At 41.1% G+C, this 18,611-nt stretch overlaps 1 protein-coding gene across 1 annotated transcript; it reads right to left on the minus strand.

The window, feature by feature from the left end:
- Positions 1–288: 288 nt before the first annotated feature.
- On the minus strand, positions 289–7,232 carry UPK3A (uroplakin 3A). The gene is made up of 6 exons (XM_074157774.1): positions 7,178–7,232; positions 6,178–6,333; positions 3,113–3,392; positions 1,844–1,926; positions 1,246–1,378; positions 289–376 (listed from the first exon to the last, which is right to left on the minus strand). Exons 1-6 carry the CDS (start codon positions 7,230–7,232, stop codon positions 289–291), a joined length of 795 nt encoding a protein of 264 aa, XP_074013875.1.
- Between the last annotated feature and the right edge of the window lie 11,379 nt (positions 7,233–18,611).

Genomic DNA, 18,611 nt, shown 5'->3' on the forward strand with positions numbered 1-18,611 from the left:
CCACTGAAGCTGAAGGATCTTGTGAAGATTCTTTCTTCGGTCCAGGCATTCGCTTTGTGCTATACAAGGTAATTAACTAAATCAAATCTCATTAGGACAAGACAGGATATCATGTACTGTAAGATTTCAAAAAAGTTGTCCTTATGTCATCTGTGACATTCATCTTCAGTTGCCTGGTTGCGTACTGTAGCTTGTTTCGGACTAGCGTTAAGTAGAAGAGAAAGTCCTGTAGGTCTGGCACACGTAGCAATTTCATTGCATTTCCCCCCTTGACTTGAATCAGGTTGTTCACTCAGAGCTTAACTGTGGGCTTGGTTCACTTTGTTGAATGGTCTGAGACATGTGCTTTGTCCCTTCAGAAGAATCTTCTGATCCCCTGATGGGCAAATGAAAGGCTTATTAAGCTCCAGTAGAGACTGAATGGAGCCTACTGTCACAACATTTTGCAAAGGCTGATTACTGCTTATATGATTTAGCATCAGGGAAGCCCATAGATTATTTTTTTTTAAATAGTCATTTATGATGAAGTTTTTGCTTTCCACATCTTTAATCCAGGAGAGCCTGGCAGAGCTGACTGAACACAGAGCACTTGCATCATTTCCAAGTGAACAAAAGAAGCAGGTGTTAGCAGCCCCAATACCCACCATTTCTGAAATTTAATTCATTCCCTCCAGAAGTTCAGTTTAGGAATCAGTCAGACCTCACTGATTTTACAGGAGGCATAGAAGACTAGGGAACATGCATAGACTAGTTCAGTTATACAGCTCCAGCAAAGCCTCACATTAATTCAAAGGGATAACTTATTTCTCCTGGGGAGGAGGAAAATAAATTAAAATCAAGGCATTAATTGGGATATTATATAATCTCTACAAATGCCTGCACTCCTCAAGACAGTTTCCAAACTCCTGAATAGATGGAAAGCTGCAGTATGTAAGAAAGAATATGCAGTCTTTAAGTATGGGCAACTCTATTGTTTGGTTGTTGGTTTTTTTTTTCTAGTAGTCCTTACTAAAATCTGGCAGCTAGTAAGCTTAAGGCTATGTAATAGTTCTTAGGGGCTGATCTTAGGGAACATTATGATAAAGTAGTCTTTTCCCATTACCAGCATCAAAATTTGGAGGTAATGATCTGGTCTGTCATCTCAGCCAAGACCAGCAACAGTGGCTTGGAGCCATAGGGAAGAAGGCTGATGACTGAGGGTTTAGGCATTCTTATCGGAAGTCACAAAGGTGTAGCAGTACTTACATGACAGCAGAGGACACAGAAGCAAGAAAGCCAGCAAGCAGAAAGAACACAAGAACACTGAGGATCGATGTAATGACAATCATGCCCCCACTTCTTCGGCCAGGCCAGGTATCAATTTTCAAGGGAAGTTTAACTAGAAAAGCATGGAAAGAATGTTCTTGTGACCTATTTTTAACCATGAACACTCACACCAAATAGGAGAAAGCTGATGATTGAGGAGAGGCAAACTGGTTATGTTTATACTTGAAGTCTTAGACTATTTATGGGAAATGGGTTTATGACTCAGTGTCAGCATTAAGAGTTTAGGCTTTCCTCAGCAGGTTAGCTAGTATGACAAGTATCTGCATTACTGAGAAATGTCAACAGTACCAGATACCATGACACGCATCAAATCTGAAACCGTATGTACAAATTTATCTTTACTTGAAGTACACAAAAGAAGTAGAGAATTATTCCATATTTAAGTCTTCTACTCCGATATTGAAAGGCTGACAAAACTGTTAAAACTTTAGGAAAGAAGTAGGTGTTGCTCACACAGCAATAGCATCTTAAGGCAAGCACAGCTACTCAAAAGACCTCATTAAAGCCACAGACTTACCTCTTTTGGTTTTGATTGGATCAGACCAGAGAGTTTGATCTTTCACGATACCTTCAGTGCTATCTACCAACACATATTTAAATCTGGGGGAAAAAGTCTTAAATTAGGTATTTCAAAATTGAATTTCCTTACTAGAACATTTAAGCTACTGGACTGGCTGGTCAGACTTCAGGTTTTGTCAAAGCATTAGATGGAGGCAGTCAAAGGTAACTATTTCCAGAGACCCTATAAAGAGCAAATAGAATTAATCATGGAAAAGCATTCTGTGCTATGTCATGCACAGTTTGCACTTTGTTCTTGTGAGCTTTCCAACAAGAGTTTTTCCCAGCTTGCTATTCCCTGTTGTGAAAAACCTCATTATTTAAGACAGCAAGTGGTTTTGATTTCCATATGGAAGTCAAAGATTTTGTCCAACAATAGAGATCTTTGGCACTTTCCCTGCTAGGGGAGAGCACTGAAGAGACAGACCAACATCAGATTTGGCAAAGAAATTAAGTTTCCATTCCACAATAGTTTGAGTTTTCAGAAATGTTCTGAAGAAACAGAAGAGGCAAGATGGTTTTTTGCCAAACTAAGAGCCCACAGTATTTTGTTTCAGAAGTATATCAGGCCTCTGCTGCAGATATGGCTCCATGTGACTGCCACTTTTACTATGGCTTTTAAACAGCTGGCAACAACAAAACAAGAGTTTTGGGTAACAGCTGTCAGGGTGCCCAAATTCCCCAGATCGTCAGCATCCCCAGACAACAGGGGTCAGACAAGTCTGCAAGCCACCTGGCCCTCACCGGGAGGTCTGCAGTCACATTAGGGGCTTCCTGGAGCTGGAGACCAAGGAGAACTTTGGCTCCCCAGAATCCCATCAAAACAAAGTAAACAGAGCCAGATCCATGTCTGCAATTTGGCAGACTCATCTAACACAAAATACATGGTGAATAGTCTCAACATCCTTTTCCAGTGCTTTTCTACCAGCAGTTTCTAATCAGATGCTGTCACTGGATTACCTACTCCAACATAGGTATAGACACAGGAGTTCACACATGAATCTTCCTATTGATCCCTGAATTTAACCTAATAGAGGTCACCACTGCTAGAGCACCATCTGTGGCACGGTAGTTCAAAGCCAAGCCATCTCCATAACTACCCTTGCATCAGAGCATTTCAGTCAGGGACTGGTAATTCACATCACACCATTACAAAGGAATGTTGCAGAGTCGGTTTTGTTTCTTATTGTAAGAGCAGCAATCACCTTGTAAGAAATAAGAATTATACCTGTATGTTGTATCTGGTGCAAGCGGTGGGTTACAGACAGCTAGGAAGTTTGGGTCATACAAACAGGTCCCATCATCCCCAACTCTGAAGAGGTACTGTTTCAGAATGTCAGAAACTTTGTTGACATCTCTTACATCAGTGAGCTTGGGAGGCGAAGCACAGTTGGGTACATTGAACGTGGCAGCCTTGTAAGGTCCAAGCTGTCCCCCGCTTGTTTGCAGGAACGTGCTGTTGAGTGGTTTGCTGTTGGTGGTGGTCACTAGGGAGCTTATTGCACTTGCTGCAGGAGAGATGCTTTTTAACAAGGCTGTTAGAACTAGTTTAGCCCTTTCCATTCACCTTGTATTTACTTGGCAACTTGCTGCTCCACCCCAAAGCACCCAAAAAGGAAACCAAAAGTCAACTACCAGTTTGGCTGTGTAGTGATCCTACACTTATTTGTTGATGAAGCTCTTTGTACTTGTCCCTCAGAAACTGTGAAGGACCCACAGCATACCTCAGAGCAATACTTTTTAATGGCCACCCACCTGAAATTCCTCTTTTCCAAGGAGAATCTGGTGGAGTGGGGAGGGGGCTCCTCCAAAGGCTGCTCTTCCCCTATACCACACAAGGCTCAAATAAGCATCTGGTAAGTCCTGCCATTTCAGATTTGATACTATAGCCAAGGCAGAGTACCTATAGAGCCACAACTCTCCCATCTCCTCAAGCACAAACCCTTAGACCTCTGGTCACACAACAGCTGGACCTCCCAGAACCACATAGTATGCAGACCAGTGCATAGCAGCTGCGTGAACAGATGTGGTGTCTACATTTCTGGTCTGCCAGCACTTCCAGACAATGTGCCACAGAAAGTCTGAAACTCCTTGTGGCTTCAAGCAAAGTGTGGGTCTGCACCCAGCCCCGAAGCATAGTTTAGAAGCTCAGTTGCAGCTCTCAAACCTTTCCTGCTGCAAAGCCAAGGCACAAATCCCCAAGAGACGCTCTCAAGTTCTGCAACTGGGGGTTAAATTTTTTTGGGGAGCCCCCTCCAGCTGTTCAGGGCTGTCAGCAGAAAAGGAATGCCATTTTTTTCAAAGCTGGAGTACATTGGGAACTACTTCAGTTTGGAAGCGTTCTGCTGTGCTCTTGGTAGAGCAGAGTTCTTGCAACTGCTTGGTCATGAGAAGATTTTAGCTATGATCTAATGCAAAATTATACCCATTTTGAAAGAGAAAAGTTTCTAGGACAGGTTAGAAATACAATCTGAGGGTCAGCGCTCAATTTAGTTGAGCCCTGACACCCCTCTCTTCAATGGGAGCCAATAACCTGAAAGCAAATACTGGCTAATTCACGCTCTGTTCTTTGGCTCACCTTCCCAAATTATAATACTTCTCACACCTAGGTCTTCCTGCTCTCCCAGTCTCTTACTAGGAGACTCTTAAGAGGCTCCCGACTCTTACCCTAGCTGTGGTGAGTAAGTAAGAGCTAATGCCTAAGCAAGTTTGTTTTGGTGTTGTTTCTTTAGTTATTATTTGGTTTTTGGCATTTTTTTGTTTGATTGATTGTTTTTTTTCCTGAGTTTTGTTTGCCTGTTTAAACTTTACTAGGTAGATCAAGTCTGAGAGCAACATTAACAAGAAAGGGCTAAAAGTTGCATTATTTCTTCAGAAATTTGCTAGACTATCAGCTTTGTAGTACGCTGACACATTTCCTTACCAGCAGAGCTGAACATCAGGCATAGAGAAAATTAAATTCTCTTAAATTTCCCTTTTCCCTGCTCCAGGAGGCATCCAAGGTTGAGCCAATTTGCTTCTCTGCAGACCAGAGACAAATCCAAACAAAATTCCTCTCAGTCTGCCAAGTAACAAGCTTGCATCTGCTTGCCTTAAAAGCAGCAGAAGAGATTTCTCTGTATATAACCTTTTTTTGTAGAGGTTCACCCATCTGTGTAGGAAGATTTTACCACAGAATCCGCAGAAGATGGGGTGGCTGATGTAGTTTCTAACAGAAAATGTCAGATGGAGTTGCACATTTGCAGGTGTAACTAGGCTATCAGGTCAGTGTAGCTTTTTATAGAATTATAATGCACTTGTAGTCTGTTTCAGGCAGGCAAAGACGTGCACTTCAGTCATGGGATGTGTCTCAGGGGGCCATGCATTCATAATTATCCATGCTAGGTGTATAGGATGGTGTCTCTGGTTATGGTTCTACCTGTCTAAGGGCTCTTCCTTCCACCTTGTCCAAAGTGGCAACTATCAGCAGTGGAAATTTTAGACTGTTTCGGCTGTTGGCCGGTTTCTCTACTGCCCCCCCCCAACCAAGATGTCTTCTCTGTGCCTCTCAGAGGCTGCATACAGCTTTCAGGGAAGAACGTTTGATATAAGGAAGTCATTTATTTCTGTCAGCTTACGGAGTAGCTCTAGCTGGCATTCAAAACAGTCTGCCAGAACAGCAGGGAACAGAGAAGGCAGCTCTTGGTCACTGCTAGAAGTGTTTCATTGCCAAGCACTTATGAAATTCATTTTATGAATGAACCCGTGGCACCTTTGACCACAAGTCTAGCACGACTTGTTCATGCCTACAAAAAACATAGTCCTTGAAAGGGCTGGTTACCCTAACTATGAACCAAACAGCAGCAGTTACCCAGTTTCTCTCAGCAGGTTTATTTAGGGGAATTCAGGCTTTTATACAAGGCATTCATGTTTAGACAAAGATAAGGTATCAGACTATGGACCACTTGGTTTCATTAGCAAGATTTGGGCAAATGTTTATAGCTGATAGCGCTGCTCCACACCTACTGTGAGTCTGCTAACACAGTACTAAAGCTATCATTAATCAACCTCGTTGGAATATACAGTTATATAAATAAATATATATATAAAAATAAATATATATAAAATATATAATATTTTATAATAATACCCCAGAGAAAACTGAGACCGGAGGCTCAGCTTGCACATAACTTACAGCTACAGATTTTCCTCTTTCCCCCCATTCAGACCCACTCCCACCAAGTTGTGAAGAATTGCATGCAATGGTCACATCATGCAGTTATCTTCCAGGGAGGCATAATGCTGAATACTTACCCAATTCCTTCATTGCGTACAAGTAGATGACATAAGATTTATTTGGATACAGTGAGCTGTCAAACATACAGAAAGGTTTTTCTAGAGCAACTGTAGTTAGAGTGGGATTGTTTGTAGCAAGCTGAGGGGCTGCAACCTGAGGCTTCAGGCTTTGATCTAGAAGAGAAAATTAAGAAAAAGTGTACAAAAATTAAAAAAAAAAATAAAAATCTTTCTCCTCTCCCTCCGTAAGCTCTGACTCACAAAGGAGGATCTGGCAGTGCTAACAAACAACACTACAGCATAAAAGAGGCACGTGAACTGCAGTTGATCAGGAAACAGCCTACCTGCCCTGTGAAAGTTTGAGAGTTAGGTGTTTTGATTCAATGCAAAATGGGCAACCCAAGGATTTAGGGAGGGAGGTAAGAGATGTTACTCCTGCAACATACTGGTCACATCACCACGGAAGGACAAATGCAAAGCCTCATTAGAGGAGAGACTTGAACCTCTGTTTTTAGGTTCAGCCTCCCCCCCTCTAGTGGCAGCAGCAGAACCTGTACAGTCACTTCTTGAATCCTCTAGCAGCAAGGAGCCTTAAAAAGGTTTTTAAGACCAAGCTTGTTAACATACAGAGTGAGAGATTTAGCAGAGCCTTGCAGAAAGGAAAACTGTCTGGGAGAGGCACCGGAGAGAGCAAGTGGTATTAGAATAAAGTTTACATCAGACACTTCCTCCCTCCTCACACAAGCTCATCCCATCTCCAGTCTCCTGGGGAAGATTAACTGAAAACAGAGAGAGATTCAGCAGCTCCTCCTGCTTCCCAGCCTAGCTGTAGACACACTAACAACGTTCCACAAGAATACATGTTTGAAGCTGTAAACTCCACTCCCAACACAGGTTCTAAAGCAGGGAGCTGTCATCCAAGAGAAAACAAAAAAAATGTAAGAGAAACAGAAAGGGAAGAGATACAAACAGAGGAGCAACAAAAAGGAGAAGAGGCTGCATATAGATGCCTCTTTACCTGCACATAGCTGTCCCAAGCAGCAAAAGGCTAATACAACCCAACAGCTGCTCATGCTTGAGCCCTCCAGAAACCTGCCACGATGGGAAAAACAACACTGGAGGGCAGCCCCTACTGAAGAGCTCCCACATCCACTCCTTCCCTGAAGTCAACCACACCTGCTCCTTTTCACAAGGTCTCTGTGGCTAGGAGCTGCCCACCTCCTCAGCACCTCCCTATATGCTTATTGCCCCTCCTGCTCAGGTGTCACAAACAACCCCCACCAACCACCTCATCCCCATCCATTATCTGCTTTCAGGTGAGAAAGGGTGTTGCAGCTTTGATTTCCACCTCATATTGGGCATCAGTGTAGCTCTCAGCAGTGCTATGGGTGGAAACATAGGGGGTTTTTCCCTTTTGTTCTTTACCTTCTTTTGTCTGAAAACTTTTGAAATCTCTCATGTATGGAAAATTTGGAACTGAATATCATCTAGTCTGCATCATGGATGGTTCTGATTCAGAGCTCTAAATTTGGGCAGCTTTAACAGAGGTTATAGTTGCCTTCTGAATTGTGTTTCCTGGGTTACATCCTGAAAAACGTAAGCCTTCTGCTTAACCTTAATGTGATTCAGGACAACTACATGAAGAGCAAACCACTGGGAAAGCTGAATCTGACCCGTTGTACTGAATTGTTCAACTGAGAATATTCTTGATGAGTAATTGCTATTATGAGCGGTCTATTACATAAGAGCTCAGATTACAAAATTATTAACCACCCACTTAAAATAAGCTGAGGAGAAAAAATAAATATCAGCAAGATTTTTGAGAATTAATGGGCCTAACATGATGTCACTGCAGCAACTCCAGATTTATGCTAATATCACTACAGTTACATTACCAAATCCATCTCCTTTACGGATATGCCATGGGCCCCAGAAATCTGTTTGAAATATGTAATCCAATGATTATAATGCAATTTCCTCCCCATATGTGTCCCATTTTGTTTCAAACTCTGCACGTCATCTTCAGTGTGTTTGGTTCGACTTTTTTCTCACGCTGCTTTTGAGGGAGAATATTGAATACAGGAGTTACCCTAGATTTGCGCTGCTATAGAATGAGTTGTATTGTTCCTTCTCACTCTACAATGCACTCTAAGCCTGTGCTGGCATAAATACTCAGGTAAAGGAGATTAAGACAGAAAAGACCTTACCCTTCCGTCTTTTATTACTAGGAATCTGATTTTTAACATTTACACAAGGGGGGTTAGTTGTACAAACTTGGTACCGATCTGTTCAAGAGTGTTTTTATCCCTTAAAGCGCACGATATAATAACGCACAGAATCTGTAACATTTCTGACTCCACAGTAAAAGCAGAATTTAAGAACAACAAGATCTCTGTCTCCATCACAAAATCAATACTTTCTCCAAACAGTGGTTTCTGTAAAATCAGATCCTGAATTCTTTAGACAGGTAACCCTTCCAGAGCAATCAAGTGCCTTTTTTTTTTTCCTTAAGACAGAAAATAGACACATTATTTGTATAATTAAAAAAAAATTCAATAGACACCAGGACACATTGGATGGCAGAGAAAAATAAATATTCTCCTTCATGGCATGCAAGCCAATTGCAAGTGTGAGTATTTTGTAATGGTCTTCCAAGTTTTATAAGAAAGCCCTGCTCCCTCATTTGCTTTCTAAAGCATCAAAAGAGACAACAGAAAAAAAAAATCAGTTTTAAAAAACGACAGACTAAGGCTCAGAATCACAGCAAATTTTTTTATTAAAAGGTAGCAGTTAATTTTTTTTATATTCACAGCCATCAAGCAATAAATTCAGCACTTATTACTCAAACTAAACTTTGCATGACCTTCTTGGAGTCTTGCCTGGACGAAGAGTGTGGCAAACTGCTCCTTGGGCTACAGTCATGCAAACTGTTACTTGGGCGATTAGTTTTACAACAGCCAGGAGTATGTCAGTAGAGCTGCTCATCACAGAAAGTTGATCACCTTTCAGAGTGGTTACAGGATGACAATTTTAGCCATTATTTTTCATGAGGCTTTTTTTTTAAGCCATCATGATTTAGTTGAGCACAAGGCCATCTTGTGCTCTGGTGGAATTCGCCAGCCACGATAAGGAGGGATAACATTGCCTGTGTTGCGAGATTTTAAAATTGTTGAGTATATCCCATGCTCAGAAAAATCTCAAGCAAAAGTAGAAAATTAGCATGACAATAAACTCTCTCAGCTCCATCTGTGCTGGCAGATGTGCCCTAAATTAGGACCAGATCCCATCCTTGCTTACCCTTGTGTAAATCTATATTAATTCCAGTGAAGTCAGGGGAGCTGGTCTAGATTTAAAGGATATTACCGTGAACAAACTTAACCTCAGTGTAATTACAGAATTCCCTGAAGCACAAGAGGAGACATCAATGTAAATTCCTAAGTCTTTGTTTAAGCAACAATATCAATTTTCTTGCTCCAAGTTACCTTGTGGGCAATTCTGGAGTAATTCATAGAAGTCTCTAGAGTCAGTTTGAATTGATGGATCCATGAGAACAAACCATGCCTGTAGCCCTGGCTTTCCAGGGCTCTGTGAAACTCGTGTTTGGGGAGGATGGGGCCTGAAGTCCCAAAAGGCCATGAAATGCATGGAACCCTCCAGTATCTGAAGTCCAAACCTTCTTTACATGCTTGGCTGTGGGTATAGTGGAGATGATAACTCTCCATACTCTGCTGTACGCCATCTCTCTGGGCCACTGCACAGGCTACAATTTATGGGCAACTTGCAAGCCCAGTTCTATGTAGAGACATTACAGTTTTTAATAAAGAGATTAAAAAACATGGTGGTGACATTTACCAGTCAAGAGATAATCAAATCCAATGGGTGAGAAAGACGCATAAAACATAAAATTAATTTTAAAGTACTTGGACAATCCTCACAAGTTTTCTGCATAGCTATTGTTAGCTTGTAATTTCCTGCAGATATCCTGGTGGGTGTAGACCTTGAGGAATGAGCTAAAAGAGGAGAGGAGTAAAGCCTTTGTAAATGAATTTTTAAAAAACCTTCCATGAATATGGGAGATCTGGAAGAGAATGCAAAGATGGTTAAAAAAAAAATCAACAAAACAGGTGTTTAATGTTTGGGACAGCAGTGGAGAGCTGACACAGTAAAAAACCGGGAAGTACAGAGATGCAACATTACAAAATATTGTGAAAGTGTGGACAAGTCGGACAGAGAAACAATGGAAAAGATTTTTCTTCTATCCAGTCACGGTTCTTCAGACATGATCTAGCAGGAACTATAACCACCTCTACTGCTCAGTCTTATGCCTCATCTGGTCTGCAGAGGTTAGCCGCAAGGGAAGCAGCTGTCGTACTGCTGGTATGATAAGAACATCTGCCCATTTGAGAGTGGCACTGAAAACAAAAAATCTATTCAAAGAGGTGACTGGTCAGCTACTACAGACTTCAGAAGTGGTTGTTCTGGGGCTGGTATTAGTAACAGATTGTCATGGGCAATGTTTGGAAATACAAGTTATCCTGGCTGGATAGTGGAAAGTTTCATCTAATGATAAATAACTTTCAGTCACTACTGCACTGTATTTATATCATAAGGCTGTAGATAAAAGGCAGAAATTTCCCATTTATCCAGAAAGAAAACTCCTCAGTGATGCGGGAGGTAAAATGCCTCTTATGACAATACTTCAAGGCTGTAGGAGATTCACATCTCACAAAATCTGCTGCACAAAGGCCACATGGATTCCTGGTACTGCTGTGCAGTTCTGAAATCTCTTTGATATGTCTTTGGCTTCCTGGAGAAGTATTTCTGTCTTTTGTTGATGCCATGAGGGGCATTCACTTCTGATCATAAAATCAACACACCTGTTAACATGGCCTCAGGATTTCTTTTCAGGGTCTCTCTTCTTCCTTTCCTAATAAAGTCCCTTCGTGTGTACAGATTATGAATCGCCGGAAGAGCTCTGCAAACTGCTTTGTTAAAAAGGGACCGGTGTGATAGAGATAAGCCCCATCCTACATTCACTCAGCACAGGAACAGACTTATGTGCTGAGTGGGGGTCCCATCTGTGCACAGACTGGAGCAGTGTGACTCACTGAGCCATTGATCTCCTTAAATTAGAAATCTTCCATGTGTCCATAAGGAAATATGAAGGCTCAGTTAGAAAGATGAGAACCTGCAACGTATTTTATCATCTGGTGACAATTAATTTTGTGCAAACCTGAAAGGTCAAGCAGTGGAAATATCAGGAAGGGAAAAATAACTTTCTACATAAGAAATCAGGGCCACACCATCGTATAGTATAAATTGGCATGGCTCCATTGAGGTAAAGTTCTTACGAACAGAAGAACTGGTCCTTCTTGCATTCCCCTCAGAAATCACGTATAAGATCTTATCACTGCAGTAAACCCCAGACAATTGCAGAGCACTGAAACATCTGCAGCTTGGAGGAGCCAGGGGTTAAAATGAAAGGCCCCTTTGTTGCATAGAAGTTATTGTTTTCTTTGCTGAGGAAATGTCTTACTATCTACAGCTATCTGCTTGAACTTTCATCTCATACTGTTAAGAACCACTAAATACTTTGTTTTACTAAAGTCCTGGGCTTCCATGATAGTGTAAGTGTCCCTAATAAAAGCAAGCACCATTTGCTGCAGCCTTCTCAGAACTGCCCCTTGTGATGGTTCCCTTGTGCTAGGCAGGTCAATGTAGGATGGTTCCACATTACTTCACTTACAAAAAGATAATATTTTCCTACTTCAGTGAACCCATTGTTGGTTGAGGGGCTTGTTCTAAACATCAGTTATAATGAGGAGTCACACTGGTGGAAAAGAGGAAGAAGAGAAAGTATTTTTGGTAATTCAGAGTGGTTTGATAATTGCGTGTTGCATCTATGACCAAAGTAACATGGGTTTTGATGAAAAACTAAGCAAAGATGACAGGGGATGGAGTTAATCTTCCTGGCCTGTGAACGGGCAGCTTTTCCTAGACTGCAGCTTCTGTTAACTGGCTCCGTACAAAAGTAGCTTGACTGTGCTTGGCATGACGTGGGTCAATGCAGTGACGCTTTCCCTGGCTGATGAGAGGAAGCAGGCCTCCCTAAGCGGTGGGTGTAAACCCTCACCTTTGTCCTCAGGTTGCTCTTGATTATTTCTATAATGGAGCCCTTTTAATTTAATTTTACCAGGTAAATAAAATTTAGCTTTCCAGGTTTGCAAGCAAGAGTGAATGTTAATGACACGCAACTTGATCAATATTTGAGGTTTGAGAAGGATCTCTCTGTAATGGCTGAAGAGTAGGCTCTTTCCTCACAAAGATTTTACTAGGGCTAGGAATACTTTTCTAAATCTGGAGTCCTGAAATACCACTTCATGGAGCCAGTTTAATACCCTTGAGACTTGGTTGAACTTTGATGCAATAGCTGTGGTTTTATATGTATGTGAAGTACAAGCAGGCTCCTGTACTGATCAGTGTGCCAAATTCCACTGCAGTCAGACCCGGGTGAAAGTTTTCTAAGAAAATGATAAATTAGGTCCATAATGTTATAAGTAAAAATGGAACAAGCTTTCTGTTAGGACTTCCTCTACTCACTGAATTGTAACCCACTAGCTAATTCATCGTTCCCTGAAGGATACAAATCATATGCTGGTTTTGACTACAGTCTTTGTTGCTGAAAAGCTTTACCCTAAATTCTGATAGATGCCATTTGAAGTTTACAACCAGGTAAAAAACCCTAAACCAGAACTACCCCCTAAAAAGAGGCATATGAATCAGAGGTTTCTTAGTCTGGATCCTCATTCGTCAGACAATGTCACAGAAATGCCCCATTAATTTGCCTTCCAATAGGTGAAAAAGGGCTTTGTGAAACAATTCTGATACACAGGTCTGTGGTATTCATAGCCAGTGCAGACTATACAGGAAGATGGAGAAATCTATAAGCATAGGTACTGAATGCCCATCTGCTGCTTGTGAAATTTATGTTCTAAACAACATCAATGTTTCTGGTTACTTATGCTCATTTTTTTTGCTGTTTGACAATGTAGTCCTCTCTAGAATTTGAGTATAGGTTCCTAGTGATAAAGCTTAAAGAGCTCAGTTTCATCTCTGTTCCTCTTCAGCATTCAAAGTTCTACCTAAACATGAGGAGGAACTTCTTTACTTTGAGGGTGGCAGAGCACAGGAATAGGCTGCCCAGGGGGGTGGTGGAGTCTCCTTCTCTGGAGACATTCAAAACCTGCCTGGACACGTTCCTGTGCAACCTGCTCTAGGTGGACCTGCTTTGGCAGGGGGGTTGGACTAGATGATCTCCAGAGGTCCCTTCCAACCCCATATCCTTCTGTGATTCTGTGATTCTGTATTACACCAAAATGTGCTTCTGAGTAGTGATTTCTTGTTCAAACCTGAACTGAATGGAAGCCATGAGAACATGCCAGGCAGGAATGCTGCCAGCCCTGTGTTATCTCTGTAAGTCAATGAGCAGCATCAAAAAATTGCTTTTTTAGGGAGTTCATTCTCATGGTTTGGTAACATGATATACAGCAACTTCTCATGCACAAAATGCAGTTGGGATATGACTAGAACAAGAGATCTGGGGAAAAAAGGATCCTGCTGTTGTAAACCACTGATTCACAATTGCTCTAGGAAAGGGAGAGAAACGCTCAACCCAGCTGTGTTTGTATGGTTTGTAGTTTAACATGACATTTATAGAGTTTCAGGTTACAACAGACTGAGATGCTTCAATGTTTTTCTGCAGCTTCTTTGAGATCACGTGCATGGTGGATATGCTTAACAGTAAATAGTTTTGGTCAGATTGAAGGTGGAAGAAAAGTCAGTCTGATGCTGTAGAAGGCATTTGCAAAAATACATCCCAGAATAGTTTTTTGACATTGAAAAGTGAAACAACCACTCAAGAAACAATATAAGAAAAGGAAGACAATGTTTCTCCTAACTCATATGCTTCTAATGTTCTATGCTTTCAGCTGATATTAGTGGCAAATATAAGTTAATAATTATTAATAATTAATAATAAATTGGCAAGATTCAGTGTAAATAGCTGCTGGAAGAGGGATTTGATAGGTAATATTAGAATTTCAGCTATTTCTTTGCAGTCAAGAGATTTAAACCTAGAGCCTTGTAAAGGGAGATAAAAACTGAACAAGTAAATCCAATTATATTTATCACAAAAAGATTATATGAAAAAAGTAATCATTGCTGTGACCAATGTCTAAATGGGAAAACTGGTGCATGGTAAAGTGCAATGACTTGACTGGAGCGTTACAGTACTAAAGAAAGCCCACATCTCAACTCTCACCGCTTCTAGTCCAGCATCTAATGGACTGAGCTGACTCTATTGTAAGCTTATTTGAGGGGACTTCATGATTAGATATTTTTACTTAATCTGGTAGGCAGAAACTTGTTTGTGTTTATATAAAGCTATTTAAACCTTCTCTTTCCCCTCTCAATGTACTTTTAGTGGGATTCAGTGAGAGATTTTGTTGAAATCTGTTTTCCAAGCAGCTTCAGTTCCAATCAAATCCTTGTCTCCAGCCTGCCTACCACTGCAGCGCACTTCTCAGCTCTCAATTGTTAATTATTTCCTTAAGGAAGAGTAGTTTTGTGATTTGGACCTTGGATGATGATCCAAAAGATTATGCATAGTTAGTGGCTTCCTCTGAAAGCAACCTATTTAATCTCTGAATTTCAGCTGCCCACTTGTAAAATAGGAATAAAAAATATTCCGCTTTCAGCTTTTGGTGTTTTCTATTCACACTATATGCATTTGGGGAAAGATTCTTTATTAACTACATAAGTGTATTGGTCATTTTAGCCTTTAGAAGAAGAATTTTGTAATACCATTCACTAGTCAATTTGGGGCAGACATAGAACACAACCCTCAAACTCACTTTCAGCTTCCAAACATTCATGCACAAAACCTCTGGAAAGAAAGTCTTCACTATACAGCTTGCCATATGTACAAGCTGTTGAAATAATTTAAATACATTTGGCTTCCAAGAGTGAATTTCATATGAACACAGTCTAAACAGATATTCCTGCTCAGGAGCTGAGACCCAAATGTGTGTTTTATCATACACACAGCATTTTGTTACATGACAGGGCTCAATTCTTGAGCAATTTGGTTTCGGTGTTGGCACATACCAAGACCTCAAACTCTGAAACTCAAGGTTTAAGCTATGTATATATGGATATGCACATCCTCATAGTGAAGCTGATGAAGAGCAGACCAGATAAGTGGACAGCAAAGTGGACAGCTTGTGGTCGGCAGCATGAAGTCCAGCTGGAGGTCAGTCACTAAATGGGTACCCTAGGAGCCAATACTAGGATCAATACTGTCTAACAACTTCATTAATGATCTAGGTGATGGACCAGAGTGCACCCTAAGCAAGTTTGCAGATGATAAAAAGCTGAGAGGCATGGCTGATACTCCAGAGAATTGAGCTGCTGTCCAGGGGCACCTGGACATGGTGCAGAATGGACCAACAGGAATCTCATGAAGTTGAACAAAGGGAAGCACAAAGTCCTGCACCTGGAAAGGAATAACCTTATACACCGGTACACAATGGGGCCAGCTGACTGGAAAGCAGCTTTGTAGAAGAGGTGCTGGCCTCCTGGTGGACAAAAAGTTAACCAGGAGCCAACAATATGTCCTTGTGGCAAAGACAGCCAACAGCACATGGGGCTGCATGAAGATCATTGCCAGCATGTCAAGGGAGGTGATCCTTCCCCTCTGCTCAGCCCTGGTGAGACCACAACTGGAGTGCTGTGTTCAGTTCTGGGCTCCCCAGTACAGGAGATAGATGTGCCTACTGGCATGACTTCAGGGAAGGGCAACTAAGATGATTAAAGGATTGGAGCATCTGACATAACAGAAGCGGTGGGTTTTTTAGCCTTGAAAAAGGTAAGCTCAGAGGGGACATAATCGGTGCACATAAATACCTGATGGGAGGGAGCTTATAACAAGAAAGTAGCCAAAGAAAGAAGCACATGGAAAGACAGGATCAAATGGAGTTACTGGACTCTGTACAAAGGGATGCCTACCAGCAGTTTAAACAATCAACTAACAAAGAAGAAAAGGCTTTCTCTAAAACTCATTCAAATGATTTAGAAATGCTTTGTCAGGAAGGCTACAAGGCAGCATGATGTGAATTTATTTTTAAGTGTACTGCAGTCAAGATAATCAAGCAAGTCTGATTAGAAAATATCCATGTGAAGCTATGTGGGCCAAGACTGCTGTAATCTAGACCAGAGACCAAGCAGACTACCTGATTCACGTAATCGGGAATAGAGTATGTACAATTTTATTTGAGAATACATCTTTGCTCCTTCTTGTCCCTCATGCGAAGACAAGAACGAAGTCAGATTTTTGTGTGCTGCTTTTGGTGATAAAACAAAAGCGGATGACGTCTGCACCTCATTTTCTATGCTGGTTTTGGGATTAATAGCATAGATTCATACGCAGTACCTGCTAAAGCGTATCATTGGTACAAAAGTCCTGAAAATGAGAATGAAAAGGTATTAAATAGACTTTGTCAAACACGTGAGAGCTTTTCACCCTCTTTCAGCCTAGCTGTAATTCTTGTTCTACCAGACAGGCCAGAATGGTTCATTGCTGCCTTCTGCATTTTACATTTTTAAGATATTTTCCCCTATCTTTGTTGTTAAACATTTAAGAGAAAAGCACAGGTCCAAGAGGACATTCCTGTTTGGTGGAATTACTAAATTTCAGCAGAGGTAATTCTAGAAGTCCAGCGTCCTAGGTCATTATAAACGTTAAGGAATGATGTGCTATTCCAGCCTCAAACACTTTTAAAACTGGGAATGAAATAAACCCAACCAGTAAATTGCTGTGATTTAGCAGCTTCCAGCTTGTCAGCTGAGCCATGTGAGCTGGATGTATGTGATCTCCCAGGCCTTTGGAATTGGGGAGTAAAACGAATTAACTTAAACCACTTAACCGGTCACATTTCATTACACAGCTGCAGCAGTGCAAGAGCACATTACGCTGCCAATTATTGTGTATTATTTGATGAATAGTGGAGTATTAAAATGGGGAAATTTGATCATTTGCAACTATCTATACATATGGACCACACATCAATCCCACTGGTTACCTGAAGTGGAAAGTTCGAGCAATCTTAATTCATTTCCTAGTTCTTCTAGCTTAAAAAAGGATTACATTTAGCTTAGCACTCATCCAACGTGACAACTTCCTATCAATAACTCTGCTATTTCAGTGCCCTGTCTAGTAGTGGCAAGACTTAGGCACCTACAAAAAACCCAAAGAAAATCTCCAAGCTTGTACTCAGATCTCGGTCAGGTAAAACTTAATTTATGTCCTGATGCTTATCTCACATGGCAATCCTTTAGTTTATTCACCTACTAAAAGGCTGTATTTCAGCTCCTGTTATTTACACATTTTTTGCTCTACACTCCATTAATCTCAATTCTTCTATTAACAAAGAATTGTACAGCCCAAGGAAGACTGCTTATTATAGATCTTTATTCCATCAGACTTTCTGTAAGTGCATTTACAGCTCCCATAGATCTAAAGTCTCCTCCTTAGAACCAGTTCTCCTAAATGCAATGGATGTATGGGACACAATGTTGATATTTAATGAGAACCACCCAGCAGCTCAGGTATTTACAGCTGCATTACAGCCATAGTCCTGCTTGGTCAAAACAATTTTTCTACTAAAAGCTAACTAACAATACTTACACTGACATGCCAGCTTTTGGAGAACATTTGTAACACAGGCCTGATGTTATCATGCGTGGCTTTCTACATTAAATACTAAAGTACCTCATTAATCAGGGCAGCAAAAATACATTTTAAAGTATATAATCCATCTATTTTTATAACAAGTCATTGCCACCATCCCAGCTGTATTACCACATAGCAATACATATCTATCATCCAGGAGGATAGCATCATAAATCCAACATCATAAACGCGAATAGCACTTACAAAGCCAAAATGAGCTGAACCCAGTGGAGCTACACAGATTTATACCAACTGTTATGTCTGTAGTCTCCTCCAAGCAGTAATCCCTCTTAATTGCCTGTAGTCTCTCTTAAGTGTTCTGCAAACAATGAGAGGGAAAGACACAGGGAAGGGGAAGGCAGAGCTGTGTTTCCTCTAAGGAGAAAGGTTTGATGAAAGACATGATACAGCACATACGTGAGGGAAACAGATTTCTCATCCTGCTTAATAGACTTCCATGAAAACTAATGACTGTCAGAAAATGAACCTCCTACCATCCAAGTACGCAGCCTATATAGCAACATATATATAAGAAATGCAGGCGAAGCCTCCTGAAACTCTGCGTGCACAAACCTTTCCTTGGGGAAGGGGTGAAAAAGTGAGTGAACTGTACATGCCAGATGTTCCTTGTGATCCTTGATGCTGCCAGTAATTCTTTAAAAAG

Source organism: Numenius arquata, chromosome 1 (assembly GCF_964106895.1).
Source record: "Numenius arquata chromosome 1, bNumArq3.hap1.1, whole genome shotgun sequence".
Lineage (NCBI taxonomy): Eukaryota > Metazoa > Chordata > Aves > Charadriiformes > Scolopacidae > Numenius > Numenius arquata.

Excerpts from the sequence above, each read along its gene's own strand:
- UPK3A (XM_074157774.1), bottom strand. The coding sequence starts at position 7,232 with ATGAGCAGCTGTTGGGTTGTATTAGCCTTTTGCTGCTTGGGACAGCTA. Across the intron at positions 3,393-6,177 it reads GTACGCAATGAAGGAATTGG|CAAGTGCAATAAGCTCCCTA; the intron begins GTAAGTATTCAG and ends TCTCTCCTGCAG. Across the intron at positions 377-1,245 it reads TCTGTGTCCTCTGCTGTCAT|GGGATCAGAAGATTCTTCTG; the intron begins GTAAGTACTGCT and ends TTTGCCCATCAG.